The sequence below is a fragment of the Pagrus major genome, chromosome 19 (genome assembly GCF_040436345.1).
Source record: "Pagrus major chromosome 19, Pma_NU_1.0".
Taxonomy (NCBI): Eukaryota; Metazoa; Chordata; class Actinopteri; order Spariformes; family Sparidae; genus Pagrus; species Pagrus major.
Window position 1 is genome coordinate 30,451,837 of NC_133233.1, and position 21,915 is coordinate 30,473,751.

The following is a 21,915-nucleotide window of genomic DNA, read 5'->3' on the forward strand; positions in this document are numbered from 1 at the left end:
AGGTCCGTGGGGATGAGGCCTCTGATGTGCCTGAGAAGAATCCGCTCAAAGCACTTCATGATTACAGGGGTCAGAGCAACAGGCCTGTAATCATTGAGGCAGGTGGGGGATGTCTTCTTCGGTACCGGTATGATGGTGGAGGACTTGAGACACTCAGGAACCATGGACAGCTGCAGGGACAGGTTGAAGATGTCCAGGAACACTCCTGCCAGCTGGTCGGCACATGTTCTCAGAGTCCGGCCTGACACCTTGTCCGGTCCCGCAGCTTTGTGGGTGTTGATCCTCCTCAGGGTGGATGACACCTGGTGCTGCTGCAGGACGAGGGGCTGGTGCTGCTCCTCCAGCCGGGGTAGGTGTATAGCTTCTCTGCTGCCTGGTGTGTCGAAGCGAGCAAAGAAGCTGTTTAAGGTGTCAGGCAGGGTAGAGTCGTGACTGACGAGCTGAGTGTTGGGCTTATAGTCCGTCATGGTTCTGATGCCTCTCCACATGCTCCGGGGGTTGTTGTGGTTGAAGTGATCTTCAACTTTGTCCTTATACCGGAGCTTGGCCTGTTTGATTCCTTTCTTCAGTTCTGCTCGGGCCCTGCTGTAAGCCAGCCTGTCTCCGGATTTGTAGGCAGTATCGCGGGCTTTCAGCAGGGACCTCACTGTGCTGTCCAGCCATGGTTTCTGGTTAGGAAACACAGTGATGGTCTTGACTGGGAGGACAGCGTCAGTACAAAACTGAACATAGGCCAGTACAGATGATGTATACTCCTCCAGGTCTGCCTCTTCGCTGAACACAGACCAGTCTGTGTGCTCAAAGCAGTCCTGGAGTGCAGAGGAGGCCTCCTCAGTCCAAACCTGTACTGTCCTGGTGGTCGGCTTTGTTCTGCAGGCCAGAGGCTTGTAGGCCGGTATAAGCTCCACTAAGATGTGGTCCGACATGCCCAGGTGTGGAGCTGCTACAGCCTTGTAAGCAGCAGGGATGTTGCAGTAGACCTGGTCCAGAATGTTATTGCCTCTGGTGGGAAAGTTGATGTACTTGTAAAATTTGGGAAACACCGCCTTTAGTTCAACGTGGTTAAAGTCTCCCGCCACAATCACAGCCGCCTCCGGGTTGTCGTTCATCTGCCCGCTGATGAGGCAGTAGAGTTCCTCTAATGCTAGCTTAGCATTAGCCCGCGGTGGGATGTAGGCGGCCACAATAACAATGGAGGAGAGTTCTCTGACCAGCTTGAACGGTCGGCATTTCACCGCCAGGTATTCCAAGTCAGGGGAGCAGAATGTGCCGACGGTGCGTGTGGCTGTACACCAGGCGTTGTGTACGTACAGCGCCAAACCTCCGCCTCTGCTCTTCCCTGAAGCTGCGGACCTATCCGCCCGCTATCTCCGCCGCTGCGTCCGGGATGTTGTCGTCCAGCCAGGTCTCTGTGACGACAGCAACACAGCTGTCCATCCGGCGAGAGATAATTCTCAGCCGGACCTCGTCGATCTTGTTGGCGAGAGACCTGGCGTTCGTAAGAAAGAGACTCGGAAGAGCCGGTCTGTGAGGGTTAGCTTGTAGCCTAGCACGCATGCCGGCTCGCTTGCCCCTCTTTTGTTTACGGTTCCTCCTCCGTCTCCTAGGCAGCAGTGGGGGGATGGTGGTGGGCCCTGGGGTCCGTAGCAGCTCCGGTGGAATACACCTGTAGAGTCAACAGATAGAGAGAACAGATGAGGAAGTCTTTAAGTCTGTGATGGCACATTACATTTGCCAAAAACACATGGACACACACACACACACACACACACATGGACACACACACGCACAGGGTGATATGAAGAAGCAAGCAGTTGAACGGAGAGCGACAGTCACTGCAGACTGAACACAGCTCGAGGTGTTTGTGTCTGTTTAGATTTCCAGTAACTGTTGGCTGTGGCCCATTAAACATATGACTGCTACCTGGATAAATACTGTGTGTGTGTGTGTGTGTGTGTGTGTGTGTGTGTGTGTGTGTGTGTGTGTGTGCTCTGCAGCATCTTGTCATTTTTACATAATACCTGAATCAACCTCATATCTCTGTTTCCCTGCAGGACGGTGTGTGCCAAGCAGAAAACTCAGGAAACCTGATTCACCCCAACTTGACTTTTATTTCAGTTAAATCGTGATTTAAGATCAGATGAATCATGATTTAAGATCTGACGAGTCATGATTTAAGATCAGATGAATCATGATTTAAGATCAGTTAAATCGTGATATAAGATCTGACGAGTCATGATTTAAGATCAGATGAATCGTGATTTAAGATCAGTTAAATCGTGATTTAAAATCAGATTAATCGTGATTTAAGATCAGTTAAATTGTGATTTAAGATCAGATTAATCGTGATTTAAGATCTGACGAGTCATGATTTAAGATCAGATGAATCGTGATTTAAGATCAGATGAATCGTGATTTTAAGATCTGACGAGTCATGATTTACCACTTGCTCATATGACTGATTTAAAATAAAATCTTTCTCTGGAAATGTGTTTGACTTGTTACAGAAATCATCTGAAACCGAAATACACAACTAAAATAAACTTTATACAAATTTAATTTTCTGTTCAGCATTTCATCATGATCGTCATCATCATCATTATTGTCATGGCTGCCAATTTGCTGAGCAGTTTGACAACATTTTATATGATTTTGTTGGTATATTTTGTCTCCAGGTCTGCAGTCTGTCACCTGTGAACATGAATGTCTGAACCACATTTCATCACAATCCATCACAGACTTGACACACAGGCATATGCATACAGATCCATCTAGTGTAAACAGCATCTCCTTTCTATTGTACTTTATCTATTTCTTTGAGTACATTTTTATTTTATTCTTTTTTATATTTCTCGTCGTCAGCTTCTACCTCACCCTACTACTTTCTGTATTGTGTTATTTGCACACTGTTTGTTCGCTTCTGCACTTCTCCCTTGTGCCAAGTTGAATTTGTCGTACAGGGATCAATAAAGGTACATCTTATCTTATATTTCAGTCTGGACCAAAGTAGAGGACACACTGACAGTAACATCTCCACAGATGCCAAGCTAGCATGGCTAAACAATTTTATTTGCCAGATAAACGTTTCTTAAAATAAACTCATGGATTTTGTGTGAAGCTGCAGTGAAGCTCAGCAGCTTCCTCGACTCGTCATAATCCACAATCCCTCTCCGTATCGTCAGGGACCTAATTCTGCCTGCAGGATGTGTGTGTGTGTGTGTGTGTGTGTGTGTGTGTGTGCGTGTGTGTGAGAGCATGTTCAGTCTTTGTGAGGACTTGGTTAGACTCTTTAGTGTTGACTCTGTGATACAAACAGAGCTGATCTGTTCTCAGCCTGCAGTGACTTGTTTACCAACTGCTGCTCCCGTCCAATCAGAACATTTATGTTAAACTCATCGTACCAGTAAAGAACATGTTTTACTGAAAGTGATGTGATTGATGTTATTGATACGGTCAATCTGATTGATCTGATTGTATCTCAGTTAAACCTGGATGTGTTGTGGTGGTGTCAGATGTGGATAATGATGACGACTGCAGAGCAGAGTGGGCTGACAGAGAGTGATACGTGTCCGGTATACCAACACAACAGTGTTATAATCCTACATGAAAGACTGAGGGAAAACACACTGACACATTTAGGATCTCGACAGTAGAAGTATTTATGGTTCTGTAAAGAGATATTTCACTTTTTGTGTAATAAAATACAATTATAAATGACATTATAATTAATACCTCTGCCACATAGGTTATGATTTTTTTTTTACCAGTGTTGGTTGATTGGTTGTATTTTTTGTTGGTTTATTGGTTGGTTGGTTGGTTGGTTGGTTTGCTGGTTGGTTGGTTTATTGGTTTATTGGTTGGTTTGTTTGCTGGTTGCTTTTTTGTTGATTTGTTGCTTGGTTGGTTGGTTTATTGGTTGGTTTGCTGGTTGGTTGGTGTATTGATTGGTTGGTTTATTGGTTTATTGGTTGGTTGGTTTGCTGGTTGGCTGGTTGGCTGGTTTATTAGTTTATTGGTTGGTTGGTTTGCTGGTTGGCTGGTTGCTTTTTTGTTGGTTTGTTGCTTGGTTGGTTGGTTTATTGGTTGGTTTGCTGGTTGGTTGGTTTATTGGTTGGTTTACTGGTTGGTTGGTTTATTGGTTGGTCTGTTAGTTGGTTTATTGGTTGGTTTGCTGGTTGCTTGCTTTATTGGTTGGTTTGCTGGTTGCTTGCTTTATTGGTTGGTTGGTTGGTTTGGCAGCAGCATTAAAATAAAGATGGATCAGGATCCCCCCCCCCCTCCGTTTCTTTCTATTATGACATTAGGATTTTTTGGGGAGTTTTTCCCACATTTTGGTTAATGTCTATAATAATAATGCATGGATATTGATGAAAACAAATCAGGTGTTTTTAGGTGGCTGGTATCTGAATTACGATTTGATTCTGATCCTAAATACAGACCTAGCGGATATGTTTTTTTTATTTTTTTTTTAGCTTTTGTAGCATCTATACAGTAACAAATAGGGACAGAAACCTGCAACTTAATGTCAGTTGTGGTTTGGAAACTGTTTAGATGCAGCTACACTGATCCCGTATGGTACCAATGTACAGCTTAGATAATGGGGATTCAGAAAGGTACCAACAGTGATTAGGTCTGATTTGTTTAGGGTTGGCCCTTTGTTATGGGGTAAGGAAAACTATGGTGAACTAAATTGCAGACAACATCAGAGGTTTTATTGAAAAAAAAAAAAAACTGATAGGAAGCTAAATGGGACTGAAGGGTGCTGGTCTGGAGAGGTTTCCTGGTTTTGAGTTGTGATCCAGAGCAGAGCGGCAGGGATTGGTAAACAGACTTGCATGTCCATAACGCTTCTCCAGTCTACAGACCGCCCAAAGCACTTAAAACACTTACTAAACGACCTGCTGCTCCTCCGGAGCTACAGCTGGGGCAGCTGTAGCTCAGGAGGCAGAGCTACACACTCCGGGATGGAGATGATCAGCAGACTTAAGTGGACGTCAGGGATGGAGTCAGGGATGACAAGACTAAGAAAAGATGAAGAAACAAGGTTGATCCCAGCCAGAAATCACGAGGCATCACAGAACTCTTAGATAATATAGCTTGAACGCAGTAGAAATGGCTGAACAGAGTATCTGAAAAGGTCTTGATTATGAAGATCAGGTGCAGCTGGTGGCTCCTCCCTGACACACCTGCAGACAATCGTCCACACCGAGAGAGACAGTCCTGCTCCAAGGCAGACAGGTTGCCAAGGGACAGAAGATGTAACATGATTGTTGGGCCTTGGCTAAGGTATGCACTCTACTGAGTGCCATTCTAGTTGTGTAGTTTTCCATTTTTTAGAGGAGAATAAAATCATCTTTGGACATATTTGTTAAAGCTGTCCAATTGTTGAACCTCCTATGCTGAGGCCACAACATCAAATCAATACAGGGAACAATCACAGTGGGCGGAGACTTGAACCCTGTGTGACCTCTGCTTCAGTTATATGGACGCAGCTGATTTCTTTCCTGTCAGACAGAAATGAGGGATTAATTCAGGCTGTCAGTTTGCAGATTTTTTCCATGACAGCTCGACAGCACAGAGGAGGAGAAGTGGTAATGAGTGAGACACCAACCCACCAGCAGCACACACTGTGCCTGTGTGTGTGTGTGTGTGTGTTTGGAGTTGAGAGCACAGTTTTGTGTGTTTTCAAAGATTAGAAACTGCTGCTGAAGAGTTGTGTCACCATATCAAAGGCTGTGTGTGTGTGTGTGTGTGTGTCTGTAACAGCTCTCCCTGTTGGAAACTGAGCTTGGATTGTAACGTTGCTTCTTAATTACCTCAACATTTCTCTGCCTGTGCGTCAGCTCGATGATTCATCACAGCTCTCAGGGATTTATTCTGATTTTAAGATCTTCTGAACTCTTCCGTTCTTTCCTTCCTCAGGTGGACTCTGGCACTGACTGGATGAACCGGTCTGTTCATCCATCCATTGATCCATTGATCTCATCCCTTCATCAGTCAGAGAAAGGATCTGATGAGACGACTGAAGACAGAGACGAGAAGAGACAACCTGCGATGGCCAGTGGTAAAAAACGATTTTCTGACATTTTAGAAAAGAAAAAGACATTCCTGTCAATCATGTTTTCTCCTTCATGTGTCTGATTATCTGTGTGTGTATGTGTGTGTGTGTGTGTGTGTGTGTGTGTGTGTGTGGTGTAGCAGCTGATGGTGTAGGTAGTCTGGGTGCTGAGCAGAACCACCTGAGTGTCCCCGTCACGGATCATGGAGCCTGGGCCACGGCCATGAACAACCTGGGCATCATGCCTGTGGGCCTCGGCGAGCAGCAGCTCGTTTCAGGTATTTTCTTCTGAAACTAGTTCAGACACAGATGTCGAGATTTTCTGCTTTTCCCTGAATAATTTCAATGATTTGAAAGTATTTGTAATAATGTGGAGGTTTGGACTGCTGGTAGGACTAAACAAACATTGTGAAGGTGTCACATTGTGCTCTGGCTCATTGTCACCACATTTCTCACTATTTTCACCAAACCAATAATCAGCAGATGATCATCAAATAGAATATCACAATGCAGTCACAGCCTGCAGGGACATTTTACTGACACCATTACTTCACTGGCGATACTTTAACTACATTTTACATACGCAAATAATCACAGAACACACTGTCCAGCTGAGTCTAATGTGAATGTCATCAATTCTGCACATAGCCCAAACATATCCCTAATATCCCTAACATATCCCTAATGCAACCCAAACATAAGCCTAACATAAGCCTAACAAATCCCTAATGCAACCCAAACATATCCCTAATGCAACCCTAACATAGCCCTAACATATCCCTAATGCAACCCTGACACCCTAAAATATCCCTAAGATATCCCTTACATAGCCCAAACATATCCCTAACATATCCCTAATGCAACCCTAACATAGCCCTAACATAAGCCTAAAATAACCCTAACATAACCCTAATATAGCCCTAACATAAGCCTAACATAACCCTAACATATCCCTAACCCTAACATATCCCTAATGCAACCCTAACATAGCCCTAACATAACCCTAACATAGCCTTCACTTAGCCCTAACATATCCCTAACATAACCCTAACATAGCCCTAACATAAGCCTGACATAACCCTAACATATCCCTAACCCTAACACCCTTACATATCCCGAATGCAACCCTAACATAGCCCTAACATAGCCCAAACATATCCCTAACATATCCCTAATGCAACCCTAACATATCCCTAACTTATCCCTAACATAACCCTAACATAAGCCTAACATATCCCTAAGATAGCCCCAATATATCCCTAACATAAGCCTAACATATCCCTAACATAGCCCCAGTATATCCCTAACATATCCCTAACATATCCCTAACATAGCCCTAAGATAGCCCCAATATATCCCTAACATAAGCCTAACATATCCCTAACATATCCCTAACATAGCCCTAACATATCCCTAATATATCCCTAACATAAGCCTAATATATCCCTAACATGTCCCTAACATAGCCCTAACATAGCTCTAACATGTCCCTAACATAGCTCTAACATGTCCCTAACATAGCCCTAACATATCCATAAGATAGCCCCAATATATCCCTAACATAACATAGCCCTAGTAGTAGGTGTAGTAGTGGCAGTATTAACAGTAGTAGTAGTAATAGTATGTGTAGTAGTGGCAGTATTAACAGTAGTAGTAGTAGTAGTATGTGTAGTAGTGGCAGTATTAACAGTATTAACAGTAGTAGTAGTAGTAGTAGGCGTAGTAGTGGCAGTATTAACAGCAGTAGTAGTAGTAGTATGTGTAGTAGTGGCAGTATTAACAGTAGTGGTAGTAGTATGTGTAGTAGTGGCAGTATTAACAGTAGTAGTAGTGGTAGTAGTAGGATGTGTAGTAGTGGCAGTATTAACATAATAGTATGTGTAGTAGTGGCAGTATTAACAGTAGTAGTAGTAGTAGTAGTATGTGTAGTAGTGGCAGTATTAACAGTAGTAGTGGTAGTAGTAGTGGTAGTATGTGTAGTAGTGGCAGTATTAACAGTAGCAGTGGTAGTAGTAGTAGTAGTAGTATGTGTAGTAATGGCAGTATTAACAGTAGTAGTAGTAGTAATAGTAGTATGTGTAGTAGTGGCAGTATTAACAGTTGTAGTGGTAGTAGTAGTAGTAGTATGTGTAGTAATGGTAGTATTAACAGTAGTAGTACGTGTAGTAGTAGTAGTAGTAGTATGTGTAGTAGTGGCAGTATTAACAGTAGTAGTAGTAGTAGTACTAGTAGTAGTATGTGTAGTAGGTGTAGTAGTGGCAGTATTAACAGTAGTAGTAGTACGTGTAGTAGTGGCAGTATTAACAGCAGCAGTAGTAGTAGTATGTGTAGTAGTGGCAGTATTAACAGTAGTAGTAGTAGTATGTGTAGTAATGGTAGTATTAACAGTAGTAGTAGTAGTAGTATGTGTAGTAGTGGCAGTATTAACAGTAGTAGTAGTAGTAGTACTACTAGTAGTATGTGTAGTAGGTGTAGTAGTGGCAGTATTAACAGTAGTAGTAGTAGTATGTGTAGTAGTGGCAGTATTAACAGTAGTAGTAGTATGTGTAGTAGTGGCAGTATTAACAGCAGCAGTAGTAGTAGTATGTGTAGTAGTGGCAGTATTAACAGTAGTAGTAGTAGTATGTGTAGTAGTGGCAGTATTAACAGTAGTAGTAGTACTAGTAGTAGTATGTGTAGTAGGTGTAGTAGTGGCAGTATTAACAGTAGTAGTAATAGTAGTAGTATGTGTAGTAGTGGCAGTATTAACAGTAGTAGTAGTACGTGTAGTAGTGGCAGTATTAACAGCAGCAGTAGTAGTAGTATGTGTAGTAGTGGCAGTATTAACAGTAGTAGTAGTAGTATGTGTAGTAGTGGCAGTATTAACATAATAGTATGTGTAGTAGTGGCAGTATTAATAGTAGTAGTAGTAGTAGTAGTAGTAGTATGTGTAGTAGTGGCAGTATTAACAATAGTAGTGGTAGTAGTAGTAGTAGTATGTGTAGTAGTGACAGTATTAACAGTAGTAGTAGTAGTAGTAGTAGTATGTGTAGTAGTGCCAGTATTAACAGTAGTAGTGGTAGTAGTAGTAGTAGTATGTGTAGTAGTGGCAGTATTAACAGTAGTAGTAGTAGTAGTAGTAGTATGTGTAGTAGTGCCAGTATTAACAGTAGTAGTGGTAGTAGTAGTAGTAGTATGTGTAGTAGTGCCAGTATTAACAGTAGTAGTAGTAGTAGTAGTAGTAGTAGTATGTGTAGTAGTGGCAGTATTAATAGTAGTAGTAGTAGTAGTAGTGTGTGTAGTAGTGGCAGTAACCAGCCAGCTGTTTATTAAGTAGTTCAAAGTAGCTCCAGTTCAAGCAGCTACAACAGTACTTTTGACACTTAAGTACATTTTGCTCATAATACTTCCGTAGTTTTACTTGCGTAGATTTTGAAGGCCGGATTTTTACTTGTATTGAAGAATAATTTTACACGTGAAAACACCATGTCTCAACACTTTCAAAATAAAAGCACAACCTGAATTAACAGTAATGTGTAGTACTGCTTATATCTGTCCATCAGTAGTGTGTAGTGCTGCATGTGTCTGTCCCTCAGTAGTGCGTAGTGCTGCATGTGTCTGTCCCTCAGTAGTGTGTAGTACTGCACGTATCTGTCCCTCAGTAGTGTGTAGTACTGCATTCAAGATTCAAGATTCAAGATTAACTTTATTGTCCCACAATGTGGGAAATTTGTTCTGGGCCATTCGCCCATGCTGCAGCCATAAGTGACACAGAACATACAAATACACACAATCACATACAATAGATATGCACATCTATATCATACAAAGTGCCGGAGTGCAAAAAAGTGCTAAAATTGTAGTAGGAAAATTACTAACCTATATAAAACAAGCAAACACAAGTCACCTGAACTTATCTGACCTTATTTAACAGCTTGATTGACACGGGAACAAACGAGTTTTTGAATCCGTTCAGTCTGCAGTGAGGAACTCTAAACCTTCTACCAGACGGTAGCAGCTCATACTCGCCATGCAGGATGTGTGATGGGTCGCAGACAATCTTATTTGCTTGTTGCAAAGTGGCCTATTCATAAATACTCTGACTGGAGAAGTGTTCTTTGACACCAATAATTTTTCCAGCAGCATGAATTAGCCGAGACAGTTTGTTTTTTAGATGTACAGAGAGATTACCAAACCACGCTGTAATACAGTACCTAATCAGACTTTCTAGGACTGCCTTATAAAAAATCAACGTAAGTCTTTGATCAACACCATGGATTCTCAGACGACGTAAAAAATGCAACCGTTGCTGTAGTCTGCAACAGAGGCTATCAACGTGTGTGCTCCAGGTGAGTGCGTTGTCAATGAAGACACCCAGATATTTGTATGACTGCACCTGGGCAATGGCTTCGTTGTGGATGACCACAGGCCTGTGGTCACCCACTCCTCAGAGGTCGAACACCATTTCAACTGTCTTATTTACATTAAGAATGAGGTGGTTATTGTCACACCACTCAACAAACGTCTGAATTTCCAAAAAGTAGTCAGATATATCACTGTTCTTTTTCAACAGAGATGTCTGTCCCTCAGTAGTGTGTAGTACTGCATGTATCTGTCCCTCAGTAGTGCGTAGTACTGCATATGTGTGTCCCTCAGTAGTGCGTAGTACTGCATATGTGTGTCCCTCAGTAATGTGTAGTACTGCATGTATCTGTCCCTCAGTAGTGTGTAGTACTGCATGTGTCTGTCCCTCAGTAGTGTGTAGTACTGCATATGTCTGTCCCTCAGTAGTGTGTAGTACTGCATGTATCTGTCCCTCAGTAGTGCGTAGTACTGCATATGTCTGTCCCTCAGTAGTGTGTAATACTGCATTTGTCTGGCCCTCACTAGTGTGTAGTACTGCATGTGTCTGGCCCTCACTAGTGTGTAGTACTGCATGTGTCTATCCCTTTTTAATGTGTCCAAACACTTGTAATTTGTCTAACATCCACTAAGCTCTTCATGTATCCGCTCATTGTGATTTAGTGTTTATGAAATAGTTTTGGGGATTTGTCTGAGTCTCCTGCTGTATGGAGGTCTGTCGTTGTATAAGAGCTGCTGTATTGAGTTTATTAAATGAGCAGCAGACAGATTTGTGGGCTTTTTGAGTTAATCTCAAAATAATTGAATGCATGGATTTAAGTGAGGCTGAATGAGGAGAGAAGAGAGGAGCTGTTGTAAGGAGGGACAGACTGTAACTTAGCAACGTCATTCCTGAGGAGCGCAGCAGAAATATTGATATGATGACATATTATTACAGTGATGATGTGATGCTCGTTAGACTCCACCTCTGGCAGCAGCTGCAGCTCTCCTCCCTCTTTAAACGACATGTGGGAACATTTACATCATGAATCTGATATGTGTATTAAAGGGTAATTTCAGCCCAAATCACAAAAGCCCATGTTTCCTCTGACCTACAGGAGACAGTTTTCACTCTTTTAAACGGTTATAGATCTGATAGATAAACGTCTGAAGCTGTGGAATAAACAGATCAACCTGATTAGCTGAAGAGTTAATTATGATGTGGGTTCAGGGTTGGATGAGTTTTATCCGTCACTGATGTGTCCGGGTGTGTCTGACCAATGAGATCTCACCTTCAGGGTAATCAGAGACAGATGTTTCCCCGCAGCTTTTGTCTCTTGGTGGTTCTGGTGGAAAAACAGTCATAAAATAATAATAATTAAAGACATAAATCCTCATTTTCCGTGTCAGAGCGTCTCTCTCTCTCTTGGCTCTGGTTTTCATATTTCTCCTCCTTGTGTGTGTTTTTCTTCTTCTCTATATTTCTTCCCCTGTCTTCTTCTGTTTCTGGCGGATGCAGCAGAGCTCAGAGCCAGAGAAATGAACCTGGCTCCAGTCGTTTTGGCTCTGGGAGAAAAAACAGCCTTATGTGATTATGATGAATGTGTAGCAGCGCAATGTGTAATTTACCTGTCGGGGTTATCGCAGGCGATGCTGTAATGAGTTTTCCTTAGACCTGAAGAATCTGTGAATGCACCAAGGCTACATATGTTCAGCTTTGTGAAAGATTATCTCTGCAGTGTTTTTCTCTTTTATAAGCCTGAAGAGCTCTAATGAAGAATGTGTAGGAAGTGTTTAACAGCTCTTTATGAACCCTGCTGCTGCGAGAAAATTAGATTATATAAGGAATTATTGGGATTGTGCTGTCCAAAGGATGCCTGAATAAAGACCATTTTTCTTCAGAAAATGCATTTATTTATGAAGAAGTCACCGTAGGTATGTTTAAAAAACAATCAGTCAGCTGATGAACATCGACTGCATAAAGACGTGAATGCGGATATGTTAAGAGTCGATATTTGGAGAGAAACTCTGATCTGGTCACTTCCAACATGGAGGCATCGATCCCCCACCTCCATCACCTCCATCACCTGCATCACCTCCATCACCTGCATCAACTGCATCATCTGCATCACCTCCCCCACCTCCATCACCTCCATCACCTGCATCATCTGTATCACCTCCCCCACCTCCATCACCTCCATCACCTGCATCACCTGCATCACTTCCATCACCTGCATTACCTCCATCACCTCCATCACCTGCATCACCTCCATCACCTGCATCACTTCCATCACCTGCATCACCTGCATCATCTGCATCACCTCCATCACCTGCATCACCTCCATCACCTCCATCACCTGCATCACTTCCATCACCTGCATCACCTGCATCATCTGCATCACCTCCATCACCTGCATCACCTGCATCACCTCCATCACCTTCATCACCTCCATCACCTGCATCACCTGCATCATCTGCATCACCTGCATCACCTGCATCACCTCCATCACCTTCATCACCTCCATCACCTGCATCACCTGCATCACTTCCATCACCTGCATCACCTGCATCACGCCATCACCTGTATCACCTGCATCATCTGCATCACCTCCCCCACCTCCATCACCTGCATCACCTCCATCACCTGCATCACCTGCATCAGACGAGTTCTGTAACTTTCTGAAACCGATAATCTGAAATTCACACAGCTGATTGGTCAGCTGCACCTGATGATTGACTTCCAGGACAGACTGTCTGAGAGTGTGCTTCATCTTTACTTTAAATATTTAAATATTTTAACCCATTAATGTCAGTGTCCTCTGATCGCACTGTTCTGAAAGATAGACGAGATTCATCATCTGAGGACCATGACTGTGTGCTGCAGATTTCATGGTTGTTGAAATATTTCAGCCTAGATCAGAATCACTGACATGTCTGTGTCTCGAGATGAACAACACAAATGATAATGACAGCATGTATTAACTAAACTAGAGTTGTTTTGATCTTTTACCTTAAAAATGTTTTATCAAAAGAAAAATTGGTTCAAACTAATGAAAGTAATAAAATTATGAAAATAAGTTACATTATTTTACATCTTATCTGAAAACCCAACGAAATGTCGTGGTCATCCATCCAACAGTTATTGATTTATTTATTTCAGTCTGGAGCAGAAAACTGACATCCATGAAACCAAATGCACAGATCTGTTTTCAATTTCAGTGCTTTGAGCTCCACAAATCTCAAAACGCTGACATGAAAAACTGAAATTATTCAGACTCGAGTTATGTGACACAAAATGTTTTTTTTGGGTTTTAATGAAGTGATGCTGTGATGATGTCATCCTCTAACAGGAAACAGAAACAGTAAAAGATTCAAATGTAAAACATAAAATAATCCTCTTTATTCCAAACACAGTGTGAATAGAAAAGGCTTCACTTCCTGTGTGCTGCTGATTGTTTAAGGTGTGTGTGTGTGTGTGTGTGTGTGTGTGTGTGTGCAGTAAAAGCCTTCACACTGAATCAGTGATCTGTTCGATCAATCGTCTGCTCTGAGCTGCAGCAGAAACATTTCTTCCTGTTGGATTGAGGGACGTTTGTGGTGTTGTTGTGTGACAGCTCCTCTCGGCTGTAATCTGAATCACTTTATTCTTCTTCTGTGGTGGCTGTGGCAGATTTTCTGCTGACGTTTCGTTCCTCCCTCTCTTGTTATTGCAGCATTGTAGATAGAAACATGCACCGCCCTCCTCCACCCTGCCTGCTCCATTTTCACCCAGACAGCTGAAACATTGCTCCTGTCGCCTCGGTCCTCTCGCTCTTTATCTTCTCTCTTCTTCTTCACTTTCTCTTCATCCTGCAGAACACACATTTTCTCTCTTCTACCTTTCATTACCACTCAGATGGTATTTTCTTGTCTTTCCTATCAGATCTAGCACTCATTTTTTCTTCTCTTATCTGTTTTTTATTCCAGATAGTGAGGCTGTATTCACTTCCCTCCCTCCCTGAATGTGCGGTCGCGATTCTTTTCTATATTTTGAAATATCACACCACAGTTTTTCCTCCTGTGGCCTGCTGTGCTTTTAGACAACAAATGTGTTGTGAGTGTTGCCATCAGTTCTTTAATTGGAATAAAAAGGTGCCAGTGCTCTAAAGAAGACCTGGGAGCTCGATTTATATGAAATAATGATACATTTTTTAGGGTACAAATTACTACGTGGAAATATGAAACACTAATCATAGTTAATGTGTATTTCATTACCTGCCGGGCTGATTCTGATTCTGAGGAGGAGAATTTTAGAGGTGTGAGCAGAAATTATCTCTGAACCAGAACACAGATTCTACCTCCTCATGATTTAATAAATACTCATAATAACTACATCGTCAGTGGAGGGAGTACTCAAACACTGTAGAGTACTCAAATACTCTATTATATTTATCAGTGGTACTGTCAGCTTCATGTAGTAAAAGTACAGCAGTACAGTCAGCTTCATGTAGTAAAAGTACTGCAGTACAGCCAGCTTCATGTAGTAAAAGTACAGTAGTACTGTCAGTTTCATGTAGTAAAAGTACTGCAGTACAGTCAGTTTCATGTAGTAAAAGTACAGTAGTACTGTCAGCTTCATGTAGTAAAAATACAGCAGTACTGTCAGCTTCATGTAGTAAAAGTACTGCAGTACAGTCAGTTTCATGTAGTAAAAGTACAGTAGTACTGTCAGCTTCATGTAGTAAAAGTACAGCAGTACTGTCAGCTTCATGTAGTAAAAGTACAGCAGTACAGTCAGCTTCATGTAATAAAAGTACTGCAGTACAGTCAGCTTCATGTAGTAAAAGTACAGTAGTACTGTCAGCTTCATGTAGTAAAAGTACTGTAGTACTGTCAGCTTCATGTAGTAAAAGTACAGTAGTACTGTCAGCTTCATGTAGTAAAAGTACTGTAGTACTGTCAGCTACATGTAGTAAAAGTACAGTAGTAGTACTGTCAGCTTCATGTAGTAAAAGTACAGTAGTACTGTCAGCTTCATGAAGTAAAAGTACAGTAGTACTGTCATCTTCATGTAGTGAATGTACAGCAGTACTGTCAGCTTCATGTAGTAAAAGTACAGTAGTACTGTCAGCTTCATGTAGTAAAAGTACAGTAGTACTGTCAGCTTCATGTAGTAAAAGTACAGCTATGCAGTAATGGAAGTATAATTAGAGAATTATTAGATTAATACTGAGACATGTTGTCGAATCATGGTGGATGTTTATGCTGCTCTGGACAAAGTTATGTAACAGGTGGGTCAGAGGTCAGGGTTCAGGGGTCAGAGGTCAGGGTCTTCTGTGTTGGACTGTACAGGTGTTGTATTGATTAAATGAGTGATGACTTCACACTTGCATCATGTCGTTGTGTCCTGCAGACTCTCTGTGTATCCAGAGGTTCGACCCCAGTCTGGGACTCATCGCGCCCATTAACCCCATGATGGCGGGCATCAGCCTGGTCCCTCCCCCGCCTGTACCCCCTGACATGCCAGTCGTCAAGGAGATTATTCACTGCCAGAGCTGCACTCTGTTCCCTCAGAACCCCAGTAAGATCTCACTGAGTTTACTGTCAGTACTGTGTGACAGGTACAGAGGTCAGAGACGCCGATACAGACGATCATTCAGAGACTTTTCTTCAAAAACAACAAAAATGTAATGTAGCAAAGGAAATAATGTCATAATACATATAGTATGTGATAATATAGAGCTGAACATGATGTGACATCCTTCAGATCTGCCCCCTCCATCAACGCGGGAGCGCCCTCCCGGCTGTAAGACGGTGTTTTTGGGAGGTTTACCGGAGAACGCCACCGAGGAAATCATCAGAGAAATGTTCGATCAGTGCGGAGAGATCATCGCCATCCGCAAAAGCAAGAAGAACTTCTGTCACATCCGCTTCAGTGAGGAGTTCATGGTGGACAAGGCTATTTACCTGTCAGGTGAGAGGTCTCAGATCCACACACACACACACACACACACACACACACACACACACACTAGTAGTGGCTAGTGTAGCCTGGAGCCAAGATGCAGAGCAGTTTCAGAGGTCGCTCATCTCCTCTGAATCTAGATTTCTCTGTCAAGATTCTTGAAGGTGTTAATCAGATGTTTATGAAGTTTATTTATGTACAGGACAAAAGATTGAGGATAAAATTAAATGTAATTCGTTATTTAATCAGTTACATGTCAAAGTGATCACTTGTGAGTAACCTGTAAAAGTCTACAGTCTTCAAGTGATGAAGTTTCTGTTGTAGGTCAGGTCATGTTTGCTCTGCTCTCAGGGTATCGGATGCGTATTGGATCCAGCACTGATAAGAAGGACTCAGGGAGGATCCATGTGGACTTTGCCCAGGCCAGAGATGACCTGTATGAGTGGGAGTGTAAACAACGCCTACTCGCCAGAGAGGAAAGACACCGCCGCAAGATTCACGAAGACCGACTGCGGCCGCCATCTCCTCCGCCTATTGTCCACTACTCTGAACACGAGGCGGCACTGTTGGCAGAGAGACTAAAAGGTGAGACCAGAGAAAAACTTTGGGTTATTTACATAACCCTGGTTCTCTGAGTAATATGAGTGAGATGTCTCACTATAGGATGCATGCCTCGCTGCAGCCCTCAGAAGCATTAATCTCATCATGCCAATCCTGATTGGCTGGTGAACGTGTCCATCCGCCTCAGGTGGTCCCATCTACCTTAAATAGCGCATGCGGACGGCACCACATCATTCAAGATAAGCACCTCTTCTCACTCGCCCAAGGGGTGTCTGGTAAGACATCTCACTCATATATCTCAGAGAACCAGGGTTATGTAAATAACCCAAAGTTCTCTTTCATAATATTTCGTTCGATGTCTCACTATGGGATGTGGTAGCTCCCGTATTGCCAGACAAGCCTATCTAGCGTCCACCAACCCACATGGAAAAGTACTCTGTTCCAATCAGGACAGCAAAACTGCGTGTGCCACACGGAGTGGAGACATCCAGCATATAGAAACAGATAAAAGTGAGAGGCGAGGACCAACTCACTGCAGCACAGATGTCCTGAACAGAAACTCCCCTGAATAAGGCTCAGGATGCAGCCAAGCCCCGAGTTGAGTGTGCTCGCAGGCCCACAGGTGGCTGCAAACCGTGACTCGTATGGCCAAAGCAATTGCCTCCACCACCCAGTGGGATAAGCGCTGCTTTGTGATAGGATTTCCCTTATGAGGATTATCCCAGGAGAGGAACAACTGATCGCTCCTCCTGAAGCCCTTTGTCCTATCCATGTAAGTGCGCACCGCACGGACTGGACACAACACATGCGACCACTGCTCTCCTGGTGAAGCAGCAAAGGCCACAAGGTCAATAGGAGAACATGAGCCCACCACCTTAGGCACAAAAGCCGGGTTGGGCTTACATCCCCCGGAGAGAGTTGAGCGCATGACGGATGCACTGAAAGCGCATGGATGTCACTAACCCGTTTAGCCGAAGCCAGAGCCAGTAACAACACTGTCTTGAGAGACACGTGTTTCAAGTCTGCACTCTCCAGTGGCTCAAAGGGAGGGCCTTTAAGCCCCTCCAGAACCACAGCCAGATCCCATGGTGGTACCAGTGGTCTGGACATGGGGACAAGCCTGCACGCTCCCTTCATAAAATGGCAAACCAGCGGGTGCTGGCTCGCTGTTTGCTTCCCAAACCCCACGTGACAGGCGGCGATAGCTGCCAAGTAAACTTTAACCGTGGTGAAGGCTTTTCGTTTGTCAATTAGGTCCTGCAAGAATGACAATATCACTCCTACTGGACACTGAAAGGGAATGTGGCCGTTTCTGTGACACCACCCCTCAAACACTCTCCACTTACAGTCATACAGAGACCTAGTGGAGGAGGCTCGAGCACTTTGTATAGTGGAAATCACTTGTTGTGAGAGTCCCACAGCTGACAGATTGAGCCACTCAGGGGCCAAGCCCACAGTGCCATGCATTCTGGGTGCGGGTGGAAGACCGTCCCTCCCCCCTGCGATAGCAGGTCCCTGCACAGCAGGAGCTGCCAGGGCTGAGCGCACAGCAACTGATATATCTCCGCCAGCCAGTGCATTGCAGGCCAATGCGGAGCTATCAAAAGCAGTGCGTGGCCATGCTCCCTCACTCTGGACAGAGTGGGGGGTATCAAGGCCAGGGGAGGGAACCATAAAGAAGCTTGTGCGGCCAGGTGTGCGCTAGTGCATCTACACCGAGGGGAGCATCCATGCTGCGCAGAGAGTAAAACAGTGTGCACTGTGCGTTTTCTCTCAACGTGAACAGATCCACCATGGCCCGACCGTAACGGGCCGATAGCTGTTCCACAATCTCCAGGTGTAGAGTCCACTCCCCGTATACTGGCGCGCCCCTGGACAACAGGTCCGTGCCCGTGTTCAGGGCTCCCGGGACGTGCGTCGCTCTCAGGGAGAGGAGATGACCGCAGCTCCACAGGATCAGTTTGCGTGCCAGCATGTACAACTGACGGGAGCGTAACGCCCCCGACGGTTAATGTACGCCACCGTTGTCATATTGTCCGTCCTCACCAGGACATGATGACCCATGAGAGATGGAAGGAAATATTTCAGGGAGAGGAACACTGCTGACAATTCCAGAAAATTTATGTGAGACCGCTAGAGGTCCACACTCCAGTGGCCCCTCACAGACAGGCCCTCGTGAATTCCGCCCCAACCTGTCAGGCTGGCGTCCATAGTGACCACCTTCCTGGACAGGACGGAGCCCAGCTGCATGAGGCCACCCAAAGCTGGAATTCCCTCATGTGGAGGCGACCGAGACAGACTACGAGAATGGCAGACGCCATCAGCCCGAGTAATCGAAGACACAATCTGAATTGAACAGATTTGCCTGGATGAAAGAGCGTGGGACATGCCCTGAAAGATTTCACTCGTTCTGCCAAGAGGCATGCTGTGAAAGTCACCGAGTCCAGGGATAATCCCAGAAAGATTATGCCCTGTGGTGGGGACAGCATGCTCTTTTCTGCATTTATCACGAAACCCAGATCGAATAGGTGTGGTATGAGAATACACATGTGCGCCCTGGCCTCCTGCTCTGACTGTGCCAACAGCAGCCAATCGTCCAGATATGTGCCCAAGCGGATGCCCTGCTGTCTCAGCGGGGCTATTGCCGCTTCCGTGCACCGCACAAACACCCTCGGGCTTAAAGACAGACCGAAAGGGAGCACGCGGTACTCGTAACAGATCCCCTGGAAAGCGAATCTCAGATACTTTCTGTGGGTAGGATAGATCGGGATGTGGAAATACGCGTCTTTCAGATTGACAGAAGTGAGAGGATTTCCTCCTGTAAAATGCGAGCTGACTCTGCCTGAGCCTGGGAGTGTATTATACCGGCGAATCACGGAGGGACAGTGGCGAACTGCAGCCTGTATCTCCTCGAGATCCTCCATTTTTGGGACATAGGGGTCATGTCCAGACAAACTAGCTTGGCGGGCTAGCCGTCTGCGGAGACTCGTGACGGTGAACACCACACAGTGTTGACACGAGCCGGGGACGTCGATAGCTAGCCGGGCGTGTTCCAGCCCCAGGCAGCTCAAGCAGACCTGGTGTGGATCCATACTCGATATCTTGTTCCCGCAACGACAGAGTCGGGCCCCAGAGTCTCCGTGCCCTCTGGTGTGAGGGGATTTAGCCTCCATTCCTCGCGGGCTGGTGTGCAGGCAGGGAGTCGAGGCAGTTAGTTGGTGTGCTAACCGTGAAGAAGTCGAGAGATTAGCTGGTGTGCTAATGCTCAGTGCTCGAACTGCCGTGGTTGGGCGTCGAGGACAGTGCTAACCAAGCCGAGGAGGGCAAGGAAAGCACTGGGTTCGATCTGGTATAACCAACGAAGCAGAAAAAGGAAAAAATATCCAAGGCTAGTAGCGCCCGGCGACAGCAGCTAAATAAGACCTGTCTGTGGACAGTTTAGCTAGCTAGCCCTGGACGAGAGATATGCTCCGAGTGAGAAGAGGTGTTTGAATGACGTGGTGCCGTCCGCACACGCTATTTAAGGTAAATGGGACTACCTGAGGCGGATGGACACGTTCACCAGCCAATCAGGATTGGCATAATGAGATTAATGCTTCTGAGGGCATGCATCCCATAGTGAGACATCGAACGAAATATTATGAAAGAGAACCATCAGAGTTTAAAGTTTAAAGAGTGAACATGTGACTTTTTATGGTGACCTGTGTAGTCTGATGGTGATGATGAGCTTCAGGAGGCTGCGTCATGGATGGAGAAATTCATTTAAAATGTAGCATGAATCTGAAACCATGTTCAGACTCTGAAGCTGATTTACAGGTGACTGTGAACAACAATGTGTGTGTGTCTGTGTGTGTGGACTATAATCTCCTGTGCAGATCACCTGGTGTGATACCTGGCAACAGTTTTAAATGAATCATTTAGGAAGCTACATGATTATTGATATTCTTCATGCTGTTGGTGAACACACTGAAACAGTTTGTCTGTAGCTGCTCTACTTAGTGTGATGATAGGAAAGCTTCAGAGCGTCAGATCAGAAGATCTCTACAGTCCATTATTTTACCAGTGACACTAGTAATACTACAGTAGCTGTAATAACCAATATCCACTGTCATTAATCATTTTGCAGCTACAATAAAATAATTAATTGTTATTCAGATTTTCCTAGAGGACTGCTACAGTACCGTACCCCAGTACAAGTAAGAGGTACTTTGTGTGAGTTTTTTTTAATTTCCACTTCTACTCCTCTACATCTCACTGGGTAATATTCTACATTGCACTAAGCCAGTTAGCTTAGCTTAGCATAAAGACAGTAGGAAACAACTCCGTCACTCCTTTATGCAAAGATTTGATTGTCTGTTTGGAGTCAGGTTTTCTAAGCAGGCAGAACAGGTGATGCAGAGCAGATGCTGTCACAGACATGAAAAAAAAACATGAACTTGATGAACTGTATAAATGCACCTTGTCTGTTGGAAACCAGCAGCTTGTTGCTTTATTTATTAGTGTTTGCTTCTGCGTCTTCAATTTAACTACAAAACCCAAAGCTGAGCCTGTGTGCCGTCTCCTCCTCCATCCTCTAATGCCTAACATAAACAAGCATGTTTTTTTCTCTGAATAACCTTTTTGAATTCATTCTTCACTTCAAACAGCAGGGGAAATAAATTTCCTTTATTCCTCCAGTCGTCCCCATTCAGCTCTGCTTCATTGTGCTCGCTGTAATGTGACTGTAATCTGCTGCTGTGTGTGAATGGGGCTTTATCAGAGCGGGAAAGTGTCTTCTTACAGGTTGCGTTGCAGTGGGTATTGAGCTCATTAAATGCTCTCTAATTCACTCGGTGGCACTGTTCAATTATTATTCAAATGGGGGAGAACGCAGTCGGCAGAGCCCGCTGAGGCTTTTTATGACTGAGCACGAATGCAGCTCCTGGTTTTGGTTGAAAAGTTGAAAATCAGAAATGCCTTTTGTGTTCAGTGGCTGGTTCACAGAGCCATGAAGGCCCCACGAGAAGGATTAAAATCCTGACTGGCTGCTCTG

General features: G+C 44.2%; 1 protein-coding gene across 1 annotated transcript in view; it reads left to right on the plus strand.

The window, feature by feature from the left end:
• The first annotated feature begins 5,227 nt into the window (after positions 1–5,227).
• Positions 5,228–21,915, plus strand: part of enox1 (ecto-NOX disulfide-thiol exchanger 1) — a 39,982-nt gene continuing 23,294 nt past the window's right edge. The window contains exons 1-6 of the mRNA XM_073488522.1: positions 5,228–5,286; positions 5,923–6,064; positions 6,199–6,336; positions 15,771–15,938; positions 16,125–16,331; positions 16,674–16,907. Of these exons, the coding sequence (XP_073344623.1) occupies positions 5,944–6,064; positions 6,199–6,336; positions 15,771–15,938; positions 16,125–16,331; positions 16,674–16,907 (868 nt within the window). The 5' untranslated portion in view covers positions 5,228–5,286; positions 5,923–5,943. The remainder of the gene's footprint in view (positions 5,287–5,922; positions 6,065–6,198; positions 6,337–15,770; positions 15,939–16,124; positions 16,332–16,673; positions 16,908–21,915) is intronic.